Raw genomic sequence first — 23389 nt, 5'->3', positions numbered from 1 at the left:
TCCGTGGGCAAAACACGCTGACATTTCCATTTTTTTATGTCTGCATGGGCCATAAAACATCCCACACAATGTGCATACACATAACACACGGATGTCATCCATGTGACATGCATCGGCGCTGGGGAAGAAGCGTTACAGTAAACGCTGTTCCCCAGCATCGGGTGCTTAACATGGCTCTCCTCGTTCTTCCCTGCTGGCTATCCGCGCGAGCAGGGGAGAATGATGAGTTAAATTTAAGTAATAAGAGACAACAGGTGGCGGCTGATGGGACTATTACTCCCATCAGCCTACCTCTGCTAATAACAGTGACAACAGGAGCAGCAGATGGGAGTATTAAACTGCCGCTCCTGTGCTGTTTAAAAAAACCAAAAAAAAACAAACAAAAAAAAACTGAGTGGGTTCCCCACAATTTTTGATAACCATCCAGACAAAACTCGCTACTGGGGGCTGCAAACCACCACTGTCAGCTTCAGTAAGGTTGGATATCAAGAATAGAGGGGTCCCCATGCCATATTTTTTTAATTATTTAAACCCCCCCCCCCCCTTCACTTTGCTCACAGCTGGGGGCTCGTATTCACAGGCTGGTAAATGGTCATGGATATTGCCCTCCCCAGCCTAAAACAGCAGCCCGCAGCTGCCCAGAGAAGGCACATCAATTAGATACACCAATTCTGGTGCTTTGCCTGGCTCTTCCCACTTGCCCTGTAGCGGTGGCTAATGGGGTTCATATTTCTGGGGTTGATGTCAGGGGTGTCATCAAGCCCACGGCTTAGTAATGGAGAAGTGTCTATAAGACACCTATCCATTACTAATCCTATAGTTGTATGGTAAATGAAGGCAGCAGGATAAAGTTCCGCGTGCAGTATAAGTGATTAGATTACTTTATTCTTCGGGTCAGTGCGATTGAAAGTGATGCCAAACTTAAATTTTTTTTTTTTTTTTTTTGTTTGGCTGCTGTCACACTGTTGAAGAAAGAGGAAAAAAAAAGTTTGTTTTTGCATTGCCATATTTTGATTTATAACTGTTCGATATTTTTGCCGATAGTCATATGACTGCTTGTTTTTGGCGTAACAAGCTCAGAATTTTTTTTTTTGGTACAATGTTTAGGGCACATAACTTTTTGTTGTTTTTTTTTTTTTTTACTGCGTTCTATTCTGACTTTTGGGAGACAAAATGAACAAAAGCCAGAAATTCAGTAAGTGTGTTTGTGTTCTTTTTTTTTTGTGCTTTCCGTCTGGTAAAATTTATATGGCAACTTTGGAAAGGTGTCACCAAAGTACAAATTAAGGCTCATCCGCTTACCTACATATATGAGGTGCTGAGGCGTGCTGGTTGTAACCTGCAGGTACCGAGGTTGCGATTGTGTCCGTGATGGGCGACGGAACACACCATGTAATGTTCCTCTGTAGGTGTCCGGGATTATGGCACAGACTGTGCCGGATGGAGAAGCGTAGTGTGGAACCAGGGGCGCTCTGGCCGGTAGCGCTTCCTGGAAACCACGAGGAATAGAAAAAAGATGGCTGGTAGGCCCCTCCTACTAGTGACATCACTAACAGTACAGATCGCCGTAGCGCTCAAAGCAAGGGGAAAGGGAAATGCAACCAACGCGTTTCAAAGAGGCTAGGCTCTTCTTCGTCAGGGTTACCGCTATCCCTCATCCCTCTGTAATATATACAGCCATGTCTGCGTCCCGCCCATCCTATTAACCCCGGACTCCCCAACCAGTGTCTACATCACCTTCTAATGGATATTGCACACCAGGTGTACATAAAAACCAAAATGAAACAAAATACATGACAAATATGCGAACAAAATACAGGATAAAAGATAGAGAATATATGTACTCGCCAGAAGCCACCGAATTACGTCATGCTGTATGCACGAACATTTCACACATAATTCGGTGTGCAATATCCATTAGAAGGTGATGTAGACACTGGTTGGGGAGTCCGGGGTTAATAGGATGGGCGGGACACAGACATGGCTGTATATATTACAGAGGGAGAGGGGTGAGGGATAGCGGTAACCCTGAGGAAGAAGAGCCTAGCCTCTTTGAAACACGTTGGTTGTATTTCCCTTTCCCCCTTGTTTTGAGCGCTACGGCGATCTGTACTGTTAGTGACGTCACTAGTAGGAGGGGCCTACCAGCCATCTAATTCTTTTTTCTTTTCCTCGTGGTTTCCAGGAAGCGCTACCGGCCGGAGCGCCCCTGGTTCCACACTACGCTTCTCCATCCGGCACAGTCTGTGCCTTAATCCCGGACACCTACAGGTATACCTCCAGAGGAACATTAAATGGTGTGTTCCGTCGCCCATCACGGACACAATCGCAACCTGGGTACCTGCAGGTTACAGCCAGCACGCCTCAGCACCTCATATATGTAGGTAAGCGGATGAGCCTTAATTTGTACTTAGGTGACACCTTTGCAAGGTATGGTGTGGACAGGTCGTTAAAGTGAGTGTATCACTGTTGCTGTTTTTTTCCCCTGGGGGAGCAGTGTCGGTATTCTGCTTGGAGCATCTTATCGTTGGACCATCTTATCACCGTTTCTTTTCTCTCCTGTAACACGGTTTCTACCTGATTTAATTCCATTTTTTACGTACACGGGTGGGCACTACCCGGTCTGATTCCAGCAGCTTAGGAGTTTGGTGTTGTAGGGTGAGCGCCGGTGTTTACACTGTTTTTTGATATGGCAACTTTATCATTTGGGTCAGTACGATTAGAACGATACATTTATATAATTCTTTTTATTGGCCCTTTTGCGCAATAAAAACTATTTTATAGAAAAAATTATTTTTGTTCAACATCTGGAGGAAAGAAGGTTTAATCATAACAAATGCGGATTCTTTACTGTAAGAGCAGTGAGACTATGGAACTCTCTGCCGTATGATGTTGAAATGAGTGATTCACTACTAAAATTTAAGAGGGGATTGTGTATGCCCACTAAGCCTGCAGGTAGAAAACAAATCTAACATAATTTTTTCCTTTATTTTTTTTCTTTTTCTACATGTTTCTCTAATTTTTTATTTTTTTTTAAAAGTATCATACAAGTAATAAATATTTTTATGTTGCTCAATGTATGCAAAGTTCTTTCATTAAACCGTGGTTGATGTTTGTTTTTTTTAACACAGGTCATGGGAGTGTCAGAGAGAATAGTCCATTTCTCAAAAACTCTGAGCCGCACGGAGGCAGCGAGTTCTACGACCGGAACCTAGCCTTGTTTGAGGTGAGACTGTGTATACAGGCTTCTGTAAATGGTACTGCATATTGCAATTCTACTTAACCCCTTAGTGACGGAGCCAAATTTTTGAAATCTGACCAGTGTCACTTTATGTGGTAATAACTCTGCAACGCTTCAACAAATCCCAGTGATTTTGAGATTGTTTTTTCATGACACATTATACTTTATGATAATGGTAAATTTAGGTCAATATGTTTTGCATTTATTTATAAAAAATATAAAAAATTTGAGAAAAAAGTTAAAAAATTATCAATTTTCTAAATTTGAATGATTATTTCTTTAATCCAGATGGTCATACCACAGCAAACCATTAATAAATAACATTTCCCACATGTCTGCTTTACATCAGCACCATTTGTAAAATGTTATTTTATTTTGTTAGCATTTTAGGAGGTTTAATAATGTAGCAGCAATTTTTCATTTTTTCAAGGAAATTTACAAAATTTATTTTTTTAGGGACTTATCCATGTTTGAAGTGACTTTAGGGGTCCTATATATTGGGAAACCCCCAAACATGATACCATTTTAAAAACAGCACCCCTAGACATATTGAAAACTGTAGTCAGATAGTTTATTAACCCTTCAGGTACTTTACAGGAATTAATGCAAAGTGGTATGACAGAAATGAAAATGTGCATTTTTACCACCTAAACGCCTCTAACTTCTGAAGAGATTACTAGAGCTGTCAGACTCTAAGGCCGCTATTTGGTTGTGAATTGCCATCGCAAACATCAGGACCACACAATCCTGATCTGAGGGCCCCAGTTTGGATAAAGAGGAAGCTCCCACACTCTGTTAACCATTTATAATGATGTAGTCACTATTGACATCAGCATCTAAGGGGTTAAACAGATATGTACGGTGACAACACTGATCATGGCTGTTATAGCAAGTTGTCAGCTATAGTGTACAGTCAACAGCTGCTGGATTGTCACCTGTATGGGGAGGCTATTCTCTTATATCTAAGGTCAGTTAAAAGACGTATTGGCTGTCATTAAGGGGTTAAAGGGAACTGGTCACCAGTTTTGTCCTGTCAGCAGCGCATGGGCTGCTATGATTTGTCCTCTGGCCACAGTAGGGCATAGTGCGCCGAAGCAAGCTGGTGATTTCACCCAGTTACGTGTATGACGCACAGGGGCGGATTATAATCGTGTCAATCTGGACGGTAGCCCAGTGGTTTGGGGGGGCCCTGAGCTACCACTCAGATTGCCCGCCGCCATCAGGGCATTACTGCCCTGACTAGCGTATGGGCCCGGTGGGCAGAGGGGGCCCGCATCGGGCCCCGTTTCATCTGCTCACCGGGCCTCCCGTACAGGTGCTGCGGCAGTAAGACTATTGACGTGCGGGCCCGCACGTCAATAGTTAACAGCCGCCAGCCAATCGGAGGCTGGCAGCCGCCGGCGAGTGCACGCTTTACCTCAATGGAGGGAGGAAGCTTCGGCCGCCGCAGGAGCACGGCTTGGTAAGTAAGAACTCCTGTTTTGTTTTTGTGGGTTTTTTTTTTTTTTTTTTTTTAAGAGCGGAGATCCCGGGGAAGAAATGCTGGACAAGGTGGGGGCAATATCCTTGACACATTGGGGGCCGAGATGCTGAAGACATGGGCAGAATGTAGATAAGGGGCATGATTGGAGACACGGGGCAGAATGAAAGACATGGGGCAGGATTGGAGACAGATCGTGCAGGATCATGGGGCAGGATGGATACGATGGAGACTGATGGGGCAGGATGGATACTCATGAGGGCAGGATGGGAGAACATATGGCTGGAGCCAGGAATGAGATACACGGGGCCAGGATGGGGGATATTATTATTACCATAAGGGCTAATTAAGGGATATTATTACCGCAGTGATGTATTTATTTTATTTTTTGAGGACACTGTTTTAAATGGGGGGGGCGGTCCTGTTACTGTGCAGAGTGACACTATGTTGCCTCTTTTTCTTCATGTGGTGTAATGTAGAAGTTGGGAAAAATTAAGTAATGTGTTCTGCAAGCGAGATAACTGTGTTATTTCCTGCAGAGATGACTCCTGGCTGGATGAAGTTATGGCAGTCTGTGCTGGAAGAAAGATGAAGGACTTCACCTAGAGACGTCACTGGTGAGTCAGTGTGACCTATACACTCACACTATACACTGTATACTATATACTGAACTGAAGGGTAAATTGACTAGATCAATGGATGTTTGACAGGTTATAGTTTCACACAGCAACTATTTTTCTGGAATAATCTGGTTCAGGTATATGATGACCCCCGTCACATGACCGGGGGGCCCACAGTGTCTGAACAGCCCGGGGCCCTGGCTACCCTTAATCCACCCCTGATGACGCAGGAGCCATCATCAACATCAATTACAGCTTTAGGACGGCTATCAGCAGCCGGGAGGAGGGATGGAGTCCACAGAAACTTAGCCCATCTGACCAGACTGACAGGATTAATATGCAGCACTGGAGAATTTCAAAAGTTTTTTTGGGGGAGGATACAGGAGGAGTCAGGGGTTATATAACCATTGATGGACTGCAGCACTGGTGCTGATTTTGATCATAGTTTTAGTTGACATAAAACAAAACTGGCGACTGGTTTCTTTTGTTTTGAACAAATCAAATCGTTCAAGTCACATGCTTGTATCGCTAATAAACTGAAAAGGTAAGATGCCAAGAATTAGCGCTAAAGACTTTAGTTGTTACCATCATAAATGTTCATATTTAAGTATGTATGTAAAGTAGGTAACATTACATCCGGGGCTCTCCCTCACACATTGACAAATATGTATGTGTCACTAGATCTCCAAAAGGGAAGAAAATGACCCTATTTAAAGGGGTTGTCCGATCTCAGAAATTAAGTCTGCAGTCATTCTGTGCCATGTGTGCTCTGTCACATGGTTTCGGCATATGTGCCTTTAGCGTGTCACTTCCGGTCCACTGGAAAATAAGTTCTTGTGCACTGAGGCATAATCTGTGTCTGAAATGTCTCCAATTGCCATGCGCAGAGCTACCCCCAGTCTTCCAATTTCACTGATTTATTTAAAATTTATACCATCAAAAACAATAATTTAATACGCATTACAGATGTGATCATGCTGCAGCACAGGAGCCACTGCCTGCCTGCTGAAGGTAATTTTTTTTTTTCAGTCTATGTAATATTCACTATGTAAACTTGGGGGCAGGTCAGTGAGGGATCAGTGACTTTTCAGAAGCTACACTGATGAATACCTACGCTGAGCACCACATGAAGACACCCAACAGGCCGCCCCAGAGCACGGGCGTACCTTTATATCAAAACTGAAAATAAAGATTAAACAAAAACCACCGTCGACCTGACACTGTAGGTTACTCCGCACAATCCTGCTGACAGGTTCCCTTTTAATGAATAACTTTTCACACATGTCGACTTTTAAATCAAAATCATGTTACAAGGGTTAAAACTGACCAGCGATTTCTCATTTTTCCAATAAAATTTACAAAACCATTTTTTTTTTTCTTGGGACCCCCTCACATTTGAAGTGACTGAGGGGTATGTATGACAGAAAATACAATAAAGTGACACTGTTCTAAAAACTGCACACCTCAAGGTACGCAAAACCAGAATCAAGAAGTTTATCAACCATTCAGGAGCTTCACAGAAATTTTTATAATGTAAAAAAACATTTAACTTTTTCACAAATGTTACTCTAAACCCATTTTTTTTTTTTTTTTTTTTTAACCCCTTCACCACCAAGGGTGGTTTGCACGTTAATGACCGGGCCAATTTTTACAATTCTGACCACTGTCCCTTTATGAGGTTATAACTCTGGAACGCTTCAACGGATCTTGGCGATTCTGACATTGTTTTCTCGTCACGTATTGTACTTCATGATAGTGGTAAAATTTCTTCGATATAACTTGCGTTTATTTGTGAAAAAAACGATTATTTGGCGAAAATTTTGAAAATTTCGCAATTTTCCAACTTTGAATTTTTATGCCCTTAAATCACAGACATATGTCACGCAAAATACTTAATAAGTAACATTTCCCACATGTCTACTTTACATCAGCACAATTTTGGAACCAAAATTTTTTTTGTGACGGAGTTATAAGGGTTAAAAGTTGACCAGCAATTTCTCATTTTTACAACACCATTTTTTTTTAGGGACCACATCTCATTTGAAGTCATTTTGAGGGGTCTATATGATAGAAAATACCCAAGTGTGACACCATTCTAAAAACTGCACCCCTCAAGGTACTCAAAACCACTTTCAAGAAGTTTATTAACCCTTCAGGTGTTTCACCCCATATGTGGGTGTAAACCATTGTTTGGGCGCAGGGCAGAGCTCGGAAGGGAAGGAGCGCCATTTGACTTTTCAATGAAAAATTGACTGGAATTAAGATGGGATGCCATGTTGCGTTTGCAGAGCCCCTGATGTGCCTAAACATTAAAAACCCCCACAAGTGACACCATTTTGGAAAGTAGACCCCCTAAGGAACTTATCTAGATGTGTTTTGAGAGCTTTGAACCCCCAAGTGTTTCACTACAGTTTATAACGCAGAGCCGTGAAAATAAAAATTCTTTTTTTTTTTCACAAAAATGATTTTTTAGCCCCCAGTTTTGTATTTTCACAAGGGTATCAGGATAAATTGGACCTCAAAAGTTGTTGTCCAATTTGTCCTGAGTATGCTGATACCCCATATGTGGGGGGGAACCACTGTTTGGGCGCATGACAGAGCTCGGAAGGGAAGGAGCGCCATTTGGAATACAGACTTAAATGGATTGGTCTGCAGGCGTCACGTTGCATTTGCAGAGCCCCTGATGTACCCAAACAGTACAAACCCCCCACAAGTGACCCCATATCGGAAACTAGACCCCCCAAGGAACTTATCTAGATGTGTTGTGAGAACTTTGAACCCCCAAGTGTTTCACTACAGTTTACAACGCAGAGCTGTGAAAATATCCATATGTTGGGGTAAACCCCTGTTTGGGCACACGGGAGAGCTCGGAAGGGAAGGAGCACTGTTTTCCTTTTTCAACGCAGAATTGGCTGGAATTCAGATCGGATGCCATATCCCGTTTGGAAAGCCCCTGATGTGCCTAAACAGTGGAAACCCCCCAATTATAACTGAAACCCTAATCCAAACACACCCCTTACCCTAATCCCAACAGTAACCCTAACCACTCCTCTAACCCAGACACACCCAACCCTATTCCCAACCGTAAATGTAATCCAAACCCTAACCCTATCTTTAGCCCCAACCCTAACTGTAGCCCCAACCCTAGCCCCAACCCTAGCCCCAACCCTAGCCCCAACCCTAGCCCCAACCCTAGCCGTAACCCTAGCCGTAACCCTAGCCGTAACCCTAGCCGTAACCCTAGCCGTAACCCTAGCCGTAACCCTAGCCATAACCCTAGCCGTAACCCTAGCCGTAACACTAGCCCTAACCCTTGCCCTAACTCTAGCCCTAACCCTAACCGGAAAATGGAAATAAATACATTTTTTAATTTTTTTATTTTTCCCTAACTAAGGGGGTGATGAAGGGGGGTTTGATTTACTTTTATAGCGGGTTTTTTAGCGGATTTTTATGATTGGCAGCCGTCACACACTGAAAGACGCTTTTCATTGCAAAAAATATTTTTTGCGTTACCACATTTTGAGAGCTGTAATTTTTCCATATTTGAGTCCACAGAGTCATGTGAGATCTTGTTTTTTGCGGGACGCGTTGACGTTTTTATTGGTAACATTTTCGGACACGTGACATTTTTTGATCGCTTTTTATTCCGATTTTTGTGAGGCAGAATGATTTAAAGCCAGCTATTCATGAATTTCTTTTGGGGGAGGCGTTTATACCGTTCCGCGTTTGGTAAAACTGATAAAGCAGTTTTATTCGTCGGGTCAGTACGATTACAGCGATATCTCATTTATATCATTTTTTTTATGTTTTGGCGCTTTTATACGATAAAAACTATTTTATAGAAAAAATAATTATTTTGGTATCGCTTTATTCTCAGGACTATAACTTTTTTATTTTTTTGCTGATGATGCTGTATGGCGGCTCGTTTTTTGCGGGACAAGATGACGTTTTCAGCGGTACTATGGTTATTTATAGCAGTCTTTTTGATCGCGTGTTATTCCACTTTTTGTTCGGCAGTATGATAATAAAGCGTTGTTTTTTGCCTCGTTTTTTTTTTTTTTTTCTTACGGTGTTTACTGAAGGGGTTAACTAGTGGGCCAGTTTTATAGGTCGGGTCGTTACGGACGCGGCGATACTAAATATGTGTACTTTTATTGTTTTTTTTTTTCATTATTTTGGAATATTTTTTTTTTTTTTTACACATTTGGAAAATTTTTTTTTAACTTTTTTACTTTGCCCCAGGGGGGGACAATACAGATCGGTGATCTGCCAGTTTGCATAGCACTCTGACAGATCACCGATCTGCGAGAAGTGCAGGCTGCTTCACAGTGCCTGCTCTGAGCAGGCTTCTGTGAAGCCACCTCCCTCCCTGCAGGACCCGGATCTGCGGCCATCTTGGATCCAGGTCTGGAGCAGGCAGGGAGGGAGGTAAGACCCTCGCAGCAACGTGATCACATCGCGTTGCTGCGGGGGGCTCAGGGAAGCCCGCAGGGAGCCCCCTCCCTGCGGGCTCAGGGAAGCCCGCAGGGAGCCCCCTCCCTGCGCGATGCTTCCCTGCACCGCCGGCACATCGCGATCATGTTTGATCACGGTGTGCCGGGGGTTAATGTGCCGGGGGCGGTCCGTGAACGCTCCTGGCACATAGTGCCGGATGTCAGCTGCGATATGCAGCTGACACCCGGCCGCGCTCCCCCCGTGAGCGCGGCCGATCGCGTATGACGTACTATCCCGTCGGCGGTCATGGGGGCCCACCCCACCTCGACGGGATAGTACGTCAAATGTCGGGAAGGGGTTAAGATATTTTTGCTTTTTATAGACACAGGTTTAGTGGGTGCTCTCGTCTGCTGGCATATCTGTTTTAAGAGAGACTGCATGGACCCGGGCTCATACCACTTAACACTTGCTCTCTCTCCCCCCCGTGAGAAGAACACTACTCGGACAACACAGGGTGAGGTTAAAACAGTGTGGCAACAATTTATTGAACCACCAACCCACAATAGCATATAGAATAGTCCCAGCAAATACATAGTCTCACCCTTCAGCTAACTTGATGGGATTGGAGCTGCTTCCAGTGAATACCTCCACCAGTGGCTCCCCGCTTTTGGTGGGCCACCCCAGTGAGGAGGTAGCGACAAGCTTAGGAAGCTGACAGTCCATTGATGCATGAGGCCAGGTGACTTGATTGTCCCAACCTGGATTCTCTCAACGTCTTTAAAGATTCAGTGATGGTCAATGAATCAGCTCCGTATTTCTTCTCTTGGAGCCATGATGCCATGGAAACTGTAAGGTAGAGTGTCTCTGAACACTTTTTATAGGTCACAACTTTTCATTCACGCATTCCACCATAGGCTTGGGGGAAGGTGGAAGAAGGCCATCCCTCACTGCTGGAATGTTCAAATGCATAGACTGTTCTTCATATTGCAGAGCACGAAAGGGTATTCAAACATTGTGTCTTTTTTTCCCCAAAGATAGTAGAACAATACTAGGACTGATACAATAGCTAATCAGCAACTAGTCAACAAATAGTGCCATTTGTTCCATAATTTTTCCTGAGTATGCCAATACCCCAAAAGTGGTTGAAAACTACTTTTGAGGCACAGTGCAAAGCTCAGAAGGGAAGGAGCGCCATATTACAGTGCAGATTTATTCAGTCGCCATGACAGCACAACGAGAGAGGGGATCCGCCCTTCAGGGACAGGAAACCTCAGACATAAATGGGCGGCACCTCACTCCCCCGCCAGTTGGTTTCCTGTCCCTGACAGTGGAACCTCTTCAGACAGGCCTTAAGAAGAAGGTTGAAGAAAAGAAGCTGTCCCACTCCTGACAGGCCGGTGCAGGTAGCGGGGGTCCCCTACCTCGGCCTGGTCAGGACGATGGAAGCACCACACAGCAGGGGGACTGTCTGTGTAGGTGGCAGCAGGAGGAAGCGGCCCTAGGTAAATGGGTTGGCTTCTAAGGTGCCCGCTTTATACCTGGTAAGTATGGTCCCCATGGTGCCGCATCTCCTGGAGTCTCGGGGGGGTCTGTCCACCGCTGGCGCTGGTGTCTGCGTTGGCTGGGGAGTGCTGCCGTCCTTGTAAGGCGCGTCTGCTCTCAGAGCCGCGACCAGAAGGGCGTGTCCGGGTGACGAGGCGAGCGGCGCGGGGTGATGACGCGGCCGCGCATGCGCGGTAGCGCTGGTTTCCGGCTAATGGCGGCGCCCAGCGTCTGGGGTGGGTTTTTGGCCTCAGGGTGTCCGATGCTTACACGGGTCATCATGGGGGCGCGGCTCGCGGTGGACCGGACCCTATCGGTGCAATACCGATCACCTGGAATGTTTTCCCTGCTGACCCCCATCCGGGGGTGGTACCCAGGGGGATGGATTTAAGCGGGGCACAGAGGCCTCAGCGTGTTCCTGTCCGGCTTTCCAGTATGGAGTCACCGGAGGGAACACCGTAGCTGTGCGGTGAACAGTGGCAACCACTTGAGCAGCCTCAGGTAGAAAAGCCTCTGAGAAGCTCCCAGCGACATTCTAGTGGCAGTAGTCGCGCTGGTGGAGCTAAAGCGGCTCAGAAATCTACCAAGTCCTCAGGCCGTAAGGAATCTCTGGCTAAGAAGGACCCCCCGATCACAGTACCATTGGCTGCAGGGAGGGGTAAGTGAGCTACGTGAAAGTACGCTTTCTGATTGCTGTCCCTCCTTGTATTCCCTCTCTCCTTATTAGGGGAGGAAATGTGTTTCCAAGTCCAAGCATAGGGAGTGTGCCATGTGTACGGAGCCACTTCCAGATGGACATAAAAAGAAGTTGTGCAGATCATGCATACAGCGTTTAATTGAGGAGTAGGCCCCTGACCTTACGTCTACTCTTAGAGACATGGTTAAGCAGGAGGTCAGAGATTCCATGAGGTCCAGGTCTCGCAAGTCAGTTTACAAAAAAAGGAAGGAAATTTCATCCCCAGCCTCAGATGTGGATTCAGAAACAGGTAGTGTGAGCTCGGATTCTCTTCCGTCTTCATCATCAGAGAACATAGAATCTGGCCGAGCCTGTCTGTCACTGGATAGGATTAATCACCTAGTCAAGGTCGTCAACAACACTATGGGGATTGAAGAGACCCAGTCAGAATGTTCCATCCAGGACATAATGTTCAAGGGCATAGATCGTAAATCCCGAAGGTTTTTTCCAGTAGTGAATAAAATTAAGTCGCTGATTACAAAAGAATGGAAGAAACCCGAAAGGAAGAGGTCACTTCCACAGCATTCAAAAGGAGGTATCCTTTCGAGGAGGAGGCGTCATCCTCTTGGGACAAGGTCCCGAAATTGGATGCAGCAGTGGCCAAAGCGTGCAAAAAGACTTCTCTCCCATTTGAGGATTTAGGTAACCTAAAGGACCCGCTTGATAGGAAAGCCGATGTGTTCCTCAAAGGAGCTTGGGAAACGTCAGCGGGATCCCTGAGGCCGGCAATTGCGGCCACTTGCACAGCCCGGTCATTGATGGTGTGGCTGCGCCACCTGGAAGACCAGCTCAAGGATAAGGTTCCTAGAAATGAGATCCTATCTTCTATGTCCATTATTCAGGATGCAGCAGCCTTCCTTTCGGATGCGTCAGCGGATTCTGTTAGGCTGGCCGTAAGGTCCTCAGCCTTATCTAACTCAGCCCGTAGAGCACTTTGGATAAAATGTTGGCCAGGAGACTTACAGGCCAGATCAAAGCTATGTGGTATCCCCTGTGAAGGGGTATATTTGTTTGGTCCGGTGCTAGATGAATTACTAGAAAAGGCGGGTGACAGTAAAAAGCGATTCCCTCTTTTGAGAAAACCCTTTTATAGACGGGATTACAACAGAGGATGGTCTTATCGCCGAAGGTCTGACAGAGATTCTAATAGAGAATCGACCAGATATAACACCAACAGAAGAAGAGGTAGAGGATATATGTTTAATTCCTCTCGGGACTCTAAAAAACCTCAATGACTGGCGGTCCAGGTGGGCGGTAGGCTTTTAGCCTTCTACCTGGCCTGGTTGCAGATCACCAATAGTCCGTGGATTCTCAGTATCATTAAAGAAGGTCTAAGATTCGAGTTCCATCACATCCCTCAGGACAAATTTAAATTAACCCTCATCCGTTCTTCTCCCGCAGAACAATTGGCACTGGAGTCAGAAGTCCAGGATCTCCAACAAAAAAGGGTTCTGATTAGAGTACCCACGGAAGAGCGAGGTAAGGGGTTTTATTCCCCTTTATTCCTGATAAAAAAACCTGATGGGTCATATCGTACCATCATCAACTTAAAAGGCCTGAATGAATTCTTGCTGATCCCATCCTTTAAAATGGAGTCTGTGAAAACGGCAATAAAACTTCTCTTTTACAATTGCTTCATGGTTGTCTTAGATCTGAAAGACGCCTATTATCATGTCCCAATACATGTAGATCATCAGCGTTTTCTCAGGGTGGCGGTTTCACTTGCCGGCACAGTAGAGCACTTCCAGTATCAGGCACTCCCCTTTGGTGTTGCAGTTGCACCCCGGGTTTTCACTAAGATCATGGTAGAGGTTATGGCACACCTTCACAAACAAAACATACTAATAATTCCCTACCTAGATGATTTATTGATTGTGGGACGTTCAGAGTCACACTGTGAAGACCAGTTGGAAAAGGTGATAGCAGCATTACATAACTTAGGATGGGTTATTAACCTCAAGAAGTTGCGCCTTCAGCCCTTAACATCACAGGAGTTTTTAGGTCTTATTATAGATTCGGGTCAGCAGGAATGTCGCCTGCCGGACTCAAAAGTGGACAGTATTCATCGGCTGGTCACCAGAGCGATTAGTAATCCCGTGGTCTCCTTAAGAGGAGCAATGTCACTTTTGGGTTCCCTTAGTTCTTGTTTTTTGGCAGTGCTCTGGGCACAGTTTCACTCCAGGTCCCTGCAGTGGGATGTTCTACATAATTTTCGTCGGCTGGGTGCTAATCTCGGTAACAAATTTTCTCTTTCTGTTGAGACCACTAATTCACTAATTTGGTGGACGCACATTCCGAATCTTCGTAGAGGGGTACCCTGGACAAATCGGATAACGCGAGTATTAACAACTGATGCTAGCCCCATGGGTTGGGGGGCACACTGGGAGGATAATTGCATCCAGGGTCTGTGGTCCCAGTCTGAACGAAACACATCCTCCAATCTAAAGGAATTGTTGGCGGTAGAACGCGCATTGAATGGGTTCCTTATACCCCTGCAGGGTAGACATGTCAGACTATTCTCTGACAACCAGGTGACCGTTGCCTATATTAACCATCAAGGAGGTACGCGGTCTAGGTCGTTAATGGACGTTGCGAATCGTATTTTTCAGATGGCCGAGAATCACCTACTTTCCCTTACGGCTCTTAATATAAAGGGAAAACTAAATACCATGGCCGATTATTTAAGCCGCAACAAACTCAAACAAGGGAACTGGTCTCTAAAGCCGGCTGTCTTCAATCAGATGGTGCATTTGTGGGGATGTGCAGAAATAGATCTCTTTGCCAGTCGAGGAAACAGAAAACTACATCAATTCTGTTCCTTAAATCCAAGGGACAACCCGAATGCAGTCGACGCTCTCCTAATCTCCTGGAACTTCAGTCTCGCCTATGCCTTTCCCCCTCTAAACCTAATTCCTATAGTTCTGAGGAAAATACGGGAAGACAGGGCCCGAGTGATCCTAATAGCCCCGTTCTGGCCCAGAAGATCGTGGTTCCCATGGCTGAGAAACATGTCCATTTCCCAGCCATGGATCCTCCCAGAAATACCAGACCTCCTCTCCCAGGGCCCAATCCTGCATCCACGAGTAGCCAACTTACACCTAACAGCGTGGAGGTCACTACTAAAGGGGAAAGGATTTTCTCAACATCTGATAGATACACTTCTTAAGAGTAGAAAGACCTCTACGACAAACATTTATGTCAGGGTTTGGAGAAAGTTCCTATCGAGTTCAGGGGCACAGGTTGATCAAAAACCTTGTATCACTCAAATTTTAGAATTTTTACAAAGGGGACTGGAGATGGGCTTAGCCACCAGCACCCTCAGAGTTCAGGTATCAGCTCTGGGGGTGCTATATCATTCTAACTTAGCCAGTAATCACTGGGTATCTAGGTTCTTCAAGGCGGTTACCAGATCCAGACCGGTTATTAAACAGAAAATAGTTCCATGGGACCTAAATCTTGTGCTCTCATCTCTAACACAAGCCCCGTTCGAGCCTATTGATACTGTCCCAATCAAAATCCTGTCTGTCAAAACGGCCCTCTTAGTTGCCCTTACGTCCGCAAGAAGGGTTAGTGATATGCAGGCATTGTCTAGGCAACCTAGAGTTGTTATGAGACCTGACCCCCTTTATCTTCCAAAAGTTGCTTCAAAATTTCATAGATCACAAGAGGTGGTCCTACCTTCATTCTGTTCTAATCCCTCTAATGATAAGGAACATAGATTTCATTGTTTGGATGTAAGATGGTGTCTTCTTAAATATATTTCAGTTACAGACACCTGGAAAAAAGATAACTCCTTATTTATATCCTACCAGGGAGTTAGGAGAGGGCTTAAGGTATCAAAAAATACACTAGCCAGATGGATCAGGGAGGCGATATCTCTCGCTTATACCACATGTGGCGTGGAAATTCCAGAAGGTATAAAGGCTCACTCCACTCGTGCGGTAGCCACATCCTGGGCTGAGAGCAGAGGTGTCGATTGAAGACATTTGTAAGGCGGCCACATGGTCTTCTCCATCTACCTTTCTTAGACACTATAGATTAGATCTAGGTGGCTCCTCCGACCTCACGTTTGGGAGAAGGGTGCTGGAGGCAGTGGTCCCTCCCTAGTCACTTTTCACTTCTCTGAAAGTCTCTCGTTGTGCTGTCATGGCGACTGAATAAATACGTACGCTACTTACCTGGTAGCAGTGTTTTTTCAGGAGCCATGACAGCACCCTTATATTCCCTACCCTCTTTTGCTTAATGGGATCGACACTTCCTTTAGTAAATTCCTAAGTTTATTCACTGGGTGAATTGTACCATGTTTTAAAATTGTTTATGTGCTACTAACCTAGAAGGTCCTTTCGTACTCTGTAAACCAACTGGCGGGGGAGTGAGGTGCCGCCCTTTTATGTCTGAGGTTTCCTCTCCCTGAAGGGCGGATCCCCTCTCTCGTTGTGCTGTCATGGCTCCTGAAAAAACACTTCTACCAGGTAAGTAGCGTACGTATTTTGCGGCACTGGTTTGAAAACGCCATGTTACATTGGCATAGCCTCTGGTGTTTCGGAACAGAAGACTCCCCCATAAGAGACCCCATTTTACAAACTACACCTCTCAATGAATTCATCTAGGGCAGTGGTTCCCAAACTCCAGTCCTCACGGACCCCACAGGTCATGTTTTCAGGATTTCCATAGTGTTGAGACAATTCCTGATGCCTTGATACCGTATTTTTCGGACTATAAGACGCACCGGACTATAAGACGCACCCCAAATTTGGGGTGAAAATTGCAGAAAAAAATATTTTTTATAAGATAGGGTCCGTCTTATTGTCCGAATTTAAGATCTCTTACCTGAGGGCAGGCAGTGGCAGAGCAGGGTCACAGGAGGCATGGTGGTGGCAGAGGTGCGGGCATGATGTGGCACGGTGAGCTGTATGGCGTGAGCAGGTCCCATCCATATTTGAGGTGAATCCGCGGCCCGGTATTGATGGAGAGCAGCAGCGCTGGTGAGTTACGGTGGATCACACATAATCCCACTATGGATCAAACATAATGCCACTATTGATCACACATAACACCAATATCCATCACACATAATGTCACTATCGATCACACATATTGCCACTATGGATCACACATAACACCACTTGAGTGCAGCCAACGTCTTGATTTTATAGAGATGCACTGATCAGAAATTAAAGTTTAAAAAGCATTTAAAAAAATCAGAAAACATTTGCCAGCTTTCCACGGCTCCAGAATGCCACGTCCAGTTCTGCAGTGATATGCCAATGTTGGGTACTCCACCGCTGACAACCCTTGTGCCTGGCTGGCGCGGTTGTCAGCCTGCTCCTTACTGTTGATGGTGGGGATGGCGTGGAGACAGCACATTCTCCCGCACCCACCAGGGGGGAGATGAAGCCTCAGCACACAGACTGCAGATGGGCAATGACAGGGAATGAGCCCAAACAACACATCCTTGTGTCATTCCCACCGGGCATGGGTGGCTCTCATGAAAGAGGGTTTTGTCTGCCACCCAGCTGTAACTGGCAGCTATGCCCCCTAGTCCTGCATGGACCCTCGGCCTGTGCCCTATGGCAGTGCCACCATGTCACGCAGATGCCTCCGCATGCCGTACAATGCTGCAGCGTGGTGCTGGCCCGAGAATGCCCACATGCCACCTGCTCGGGGGCAGCCATGTGCAGCACACAGTGTACACAGGCCACAGAGGAGCAGAGCTGGCCTCAGCAATGCACATGCCTCCATTCTCAGGCACACCGTGCTGTGCCAGCTGCTGGGGCCCGGCGTCCTGCCACCTCCCCGGTCCCGGCCATGTCTGTGCGCCCTCCTACCCTACACAAAGGAGCCACGGGGGAACAATGGGACAATAACGGGCCACCTTTCCCCCGCCCGGCGTTCTGTACCTGCACCGGCCAGCAGCGCTGGTGAGTTACGGTATTTTCCGGTGGCGGCGGCCATCTTGCTGAGGCCGCGCGTGCGCAGATTCACTACTCTGCGTCCCAGGGCTTCAGGAAAATGGCCGCCGCGATCTCCATCTGCGCACGCGCGGCCTCCCGCGGCCATTTTCCTGAAGCCCTGGGACGCAGAGTAGTGAATCTGCGCACGCGCGGCCTCAGCAAGATGGCCGCCGCCACCGGAAAATACCGTAACTCACCAGCGCTGCTGCTCTCCATCAATACCGGGCCGCGGATTCACCTCAAATATGGATGGGACCTGCTCACGCCATACAGCTCACCGCGCCACATCATCCCCGCACCTCTGTCGCCGCCACAATGCCGGTAAGCCTGCGTTCCGAATATAAGACGCACCCCCCATTTTCCTCACAATTTTTTGGGGTAAAAAGTGCGTCTTATATTCCGAAAAATACGGTACTTCCACAATACTAAGGAAATCCTGAAGACATGACCTGTGGGGTCCGTGAGGACTGGAGTTTGGGAAATACTGATCTAGGAGGTGCAGTGATCATATTAACACCACAGGTGTCACAGAATTTTATACCACTGGGCAGTGAAGAAAAAATAATTGAATTTTTACCACCAAAACATTGTTTTAGCCCCAGATTTAACATTTTCACACTGGGAAATGGGTACAATGGTGCCAAAATGTGTTAGACGATTTCTGCTGAACGTGGCAGTATAATACTGCTTGGTTACACTGTGAGGCTCGGAAGGGGCGAAGTGCTATTTGACTCTGAGAACAAATTATTGTAGATTAGTTTGCTGACTCCATATACTGAGCCCCTAGGTGCCAGAAGAGCATAATTCTCCCCTCATTTTGGCAATTACACCCCTCTACGAATCTATCTGCAGGTGTAGTGACATTGTGCCCAGCTCATGCTTCTGGAGACATGCACTCGTACTTTAGGCAGGCTCTCATCGCTATGGAAATTCCAAAAATAATGTGCTTAGGTACATTGTGGGGCTCAGAAAGGAGGGGGCATTTTGATTTGTAAGAGCAGAATTTGTTCGATTTCTTTTGATGAGGCAAGGAGCTTATAGCGCTTTTACAGATCCTTTGTGCTACCAGTAACATGGAAGCCCTTTATTTCCGTCAACCGATGACGAACCTGAGTGGGGACTTGCTTATTTTTGTGAATTGAGTTGAAGCTTTTGTTAGTGTGAGGTTGTGGGTTATAAAAATCACCTAGGCAGGTTAACAATGCAACTCTTTTTAATTTCATACTTCCATGGTTGTACAAAAAATCCAGGTTGATGGCCAACATACAATGTCCTCAGTCCACAAATTCCCAATCTGATATCGGTAGTTCTACTGGCCCTGTACCAGGTGATACCCACTGTCTTACAACTTTTGGTTGGCCCACAGCTTTTGGTATCTTTGGTATAGTGTGCAGTCAAAGCCTATGTTCCTCCAGATGATGGATATTAGATACCGGATAATGGATACTCCTCCAGCTGGCAACCGATCTCCAAAACTCCATAGATCATCCACTCCTTCGAAGTCCCTCCAACAACTGCCTGATTCAATCCTCTTGTCTTTTTCTCCCTTCCCCTTAAACATTTTCCTTTATCTCACAGAACAAAGCATACTCCATCACCTTCAGCTGTATGTGAGGAACCCCCCCCCCTTGGTGGTGACTGCTCCCCTGGGTCTACTATCCCCAACCACACACTGCGCCTACAATTGGGAGTACAATGGGAGTGAGACCTTGATACAGATTGGATTGATTGTCTGGCCTTAAGGTACCTTCACACTACGCGACGCTGCAGCGATACAGACAACGATGCCGATCGCTGCAGCGTCGCTGTTTAGTCGCTGTGTGGTCGCTGGAGAGCTGTCACACAGACGGCTCTCCAGCGACTAACGATGCCGAAGTCCCCTGGTAACCAGGGTGAACATCGGGTTACTAAGCGCAGGGCTGCGCTTAGTAACCCGATGTTTACCCTGGTTACCAGCGTAAATGTAAAAAAAAACAAACAGTACATACTCACCTTCTGCTGTCTGTCATACGTCCCTCGCCGTCTCCTTCCCGCACTGACTGTGAGTGCCGGCCGTAAAGTAAAAGCGGAGCACAGCGGTGACATCACTTCTGTGCTCTGTACTGCCGGCGCTCAGTCAGTGCGGGAAGGAGACGGCGAGGGACGTGTGACAGACAGCAGAAGGTGAGTATGTACTGTTTTTTTTTTTTTTACATTTACGCTGGTAACCAGGGTAAACATCGGGTTACTAAGCGCGGCCCTGCGCTTAGTAACCCGATGTTTACCCTGGTTACCACTGTAAAACATCGCTGGCATCGTTGCTTTGGCTGTCAAACACGACGATACACGCCGATCTGACGACCAAATAAGTTCTGAACTTTCAGCAACGACCAGCGATATCACAGCAGGATCCAGATCGCTGCTGCGTGTCAAACACAACGATATCGCTATCCAGGACGCTGCAACGTCACGGATTGCTATCGTTATCGTTGCAAAATCGGTTAGTGTGAAGGTACCTTTAGGTATACATAAGATCCAACCTGCATGCCTTTCTCTGCTTGCTGTCCCTAAATAGAAACATTGATTCCTCAGGATGAACTGATGAGCAAGCAAAAAGCTAATAAAACACGTCAAGCAAATTATCTGTTAAAGTTCAATAATATTGATGTAACCAGTTCTCAGTGTGGGAAAAAGTCTTTCTCTTATAGCTGTGGACTCTGCTCCTACGTCCATTCGTCCTATAGTCTTTAGTAAGCGGCCATCTCCTCAGTTAGGAACATTTTACGTAACATTTTGGATAGCATTTATCTATCACTCTATGCTGAGCACTTACTTTGTGGTTTCGATCTAAATTTCAGAGTGATGTAATTCAGATGAAACCTCTGAGGTATCAATTCATCTGGCCCCTGTTTAGCATTGTTCTTGCTTTCAGAGATTCACAAAACTGTCAGATCACGCTGATTTGCACGCCTAAAAAGACGGACACCGCTTGATCACAGGTCATACAACGTCCACATTGCCTCCATTTCTATCTGCCATCTAGGGTTCTGTCTGAAACATGTATTTAAGAGATTTTTACGCAAGCCAGGTGTAAGCTCTCATTGTAGAGTGCATTATAAATGTGCAAGCTTTGGGAGGCACAATTAACAAATCAACAGCAGGTGAAGAATTGGTTTAAATTTTTAACGCCGTTCCTCGTGCTGTATAAGTTATGTAAACAACTTTTATTCTTCGGGTCATTGCGATAACATATTTATATCAGGTTTTTTATGTTTGGCTGCTGTCACAAAATAAGACACTTTTTTTTTTTTTTTTTTTTTTTTGCTAAAACAACTTTTAGATCGCTATAATTTTTTTGCCCCATCTTTCGACTAAGTCATGTTATGGTTTGTTTTTTGTGGGACGAGTTGATATCTTCATTTATACCATTTCTGAGCACATCACATTTTCTGATCACTTTTTATCTAGATTTTTGAGAGGCAGAAAGAACAAAAAATAAATAAAAAATTCATATATATATACACACACACACACACACACACACACACACACACACACACACACACACACACCCCCCAAAATAATGGAAACATCAACAAAAGTTAGTTCAATAATGTTGAGGTCTGGGAATTGTGGGGGCCAGATGAGATGCTCAACTTCATCAGTATGTTCCTCATGCCATGCTTTAACGATTCTAGCTGTATGAATTGGTGCATTATCATCCTTTATGGTTGGGAGAAGGCAGTCTGGATGGAATGCTTCTTTCATCTGTTTCCAAACGTACACTCGCCGGAGGTCAGAAATAGAGTAAACGATGATTCGTCTGAGAATATCACATGTTTCCACTGCTCGAGGGACCAATTCTGGAGGTTTCTACACCACTCTAAACGCTTGGAAACATTTGTCATTGAGAGCAGCGGTTTTCTAATTGCAGCTCTTCCGTGGAATCCAGATTTGTGCAGCTCCCAACTAACAGTTTTCGTGGAAACTGGTTTCTATAGGTGTTCATTGAGCTCAGCAGTGATTTTCGGACCCGTGGTCTTGTGATCCTCTCTCACAATTCGCTTTAGAGTCCGACAGTCTTTCAGTCAACTTTGACTTTCAGACGGACCTGTGCTTTGCTGCGGATGTTTTTCCTTCTCTTTCAAACGCAGTCATTACTTTGGAGACAGTACCTCTTGACACGCCAAGCATTCGGGCACTTTGTTACACTGGCGCCTGCCATAAAAGCACCAACAATTTGGCCTCTTTGAAAATCTGAGAGGTCTGCCATTGGTATCAGGTTCTCATCAATGTTCTTACAATTCTGCAAAACAAACAGTTAATTTACATACACATATCACAAATAATCAACTACAAAACATTACCATATGTCACGGTTTGCATGTTTATCACATATTCGAAGATTATGATGCCAAAACTTTAGGTGTTTCCATTTTGTCCAACCCCTGTGTGTGTGTGTATGTATGTATGTATGTATGTATGTATGTATGTATGTATGTATGTATGTATGTATGTATGTATGTATGTATGTATGTATGTATGTATGTATGTATGTATGTATGTATGTATGTATGTATGTATGTATGTTATATATATTTTTTTACCTCTTGAAGCTCATGAAGAGAATGCCAAGAGTGTGCAAAGCAGTAATCAAAGCAAAAGGTGGCTACTTTGAAGAACCTAGAATATAAGACATATTTTCAGTTTTCACACTTTAAGTATATAATTCCACATGTGTTAATTCATAGTTTGATGCCTTCAGTGTGAATGTAGAATTTTCATAGTCATGAAAATACAGAAAAAGCTTTAAATGAGGTGTGTGTGTGTGTGTGTGTATATATATATATATATATGTGTGTATATATATATATATATATATATATATATATATATATATATATATATATATATATATATATATATATATATATATATATATATATAATATGTTAGTGGTGCCGCGAAAGGGGTAGTGCTGGACAGAAGATATTTCTCCCAGCAGGATAAGATTTGGCCTGAATTTTCCCTAAGGTTGAGGACCTGCAGTGATTTCACGATCATGTGATCAGCCCATATGATAGGTACCTCACCTGTGGGTGTGGTTATGGGCAATATAATGAGACTGTGGTATGGTCGGTGTTGGAAGGTCCTAGTAATGGGCAGACTTACTGAATAGCATGTGGTGAGTCCATGTACCTATAGAGCCTGGGACGGCTTTTGTGTTGGGCAAAGTCAGGATTGACAAGGAGTCACCTCGAGGAGCTGAGCACCTGGAAGGTAACCCCAGACAAGGGTGTTTGTAATATACCACAGAGAGGTTTATCTGCTACATGAACAGACTGGTGGTCATGATATGTTCGGGTATGTAATGAAGTTGACTTAACATTATGTGGTTTATGC

The 23389-nt window shown here is 45.2% G+C and overlaps 1 protein-coding gene across 2 annotated transcripts in view; it reads left to right on the top strand.

Annotated features, from left to right (window-relative positions):
* Window positions 1-23389, top strand: part of SLC12A4 (solute carrier family 12 member 4) — a 474963-nt gene that overhangs the window by 11615 nt on the left and 439959 nt on the right. For both annotated transcript variants that reach the window (XM_077288127.1, XM_077288128.1), the window contains exon 3: window positions 3132-3226. In XM_077288127.1, the coding sequence (XP_077144242.1) occupies window positions 3132-3226 (95 nt within the window). The remainder of the gene's footprint in view (window positions 1-3131; window positions 3227-23389) is intronic.

This window comes from Ranitomeya variabilis, chromosome 2 (genome assembly GCF_051348905.1).
Source record: "Ranitomeya variabilis isolate aRanVar5 chromosome 2, aRanVar5.hap1, whole genome shotgun sequence".
Taxonomy (NCBI): Eukaryota; Metazoa; Chordata; class Amphibia; order Anura; family Dendrobatidae; genus Ranitomeya; species Ranitomeya variabilis.
Note: the sequence above shows the minus strand (reverse complement) of the source record. Positions and strands in the feature narration are given on the sequence as shown.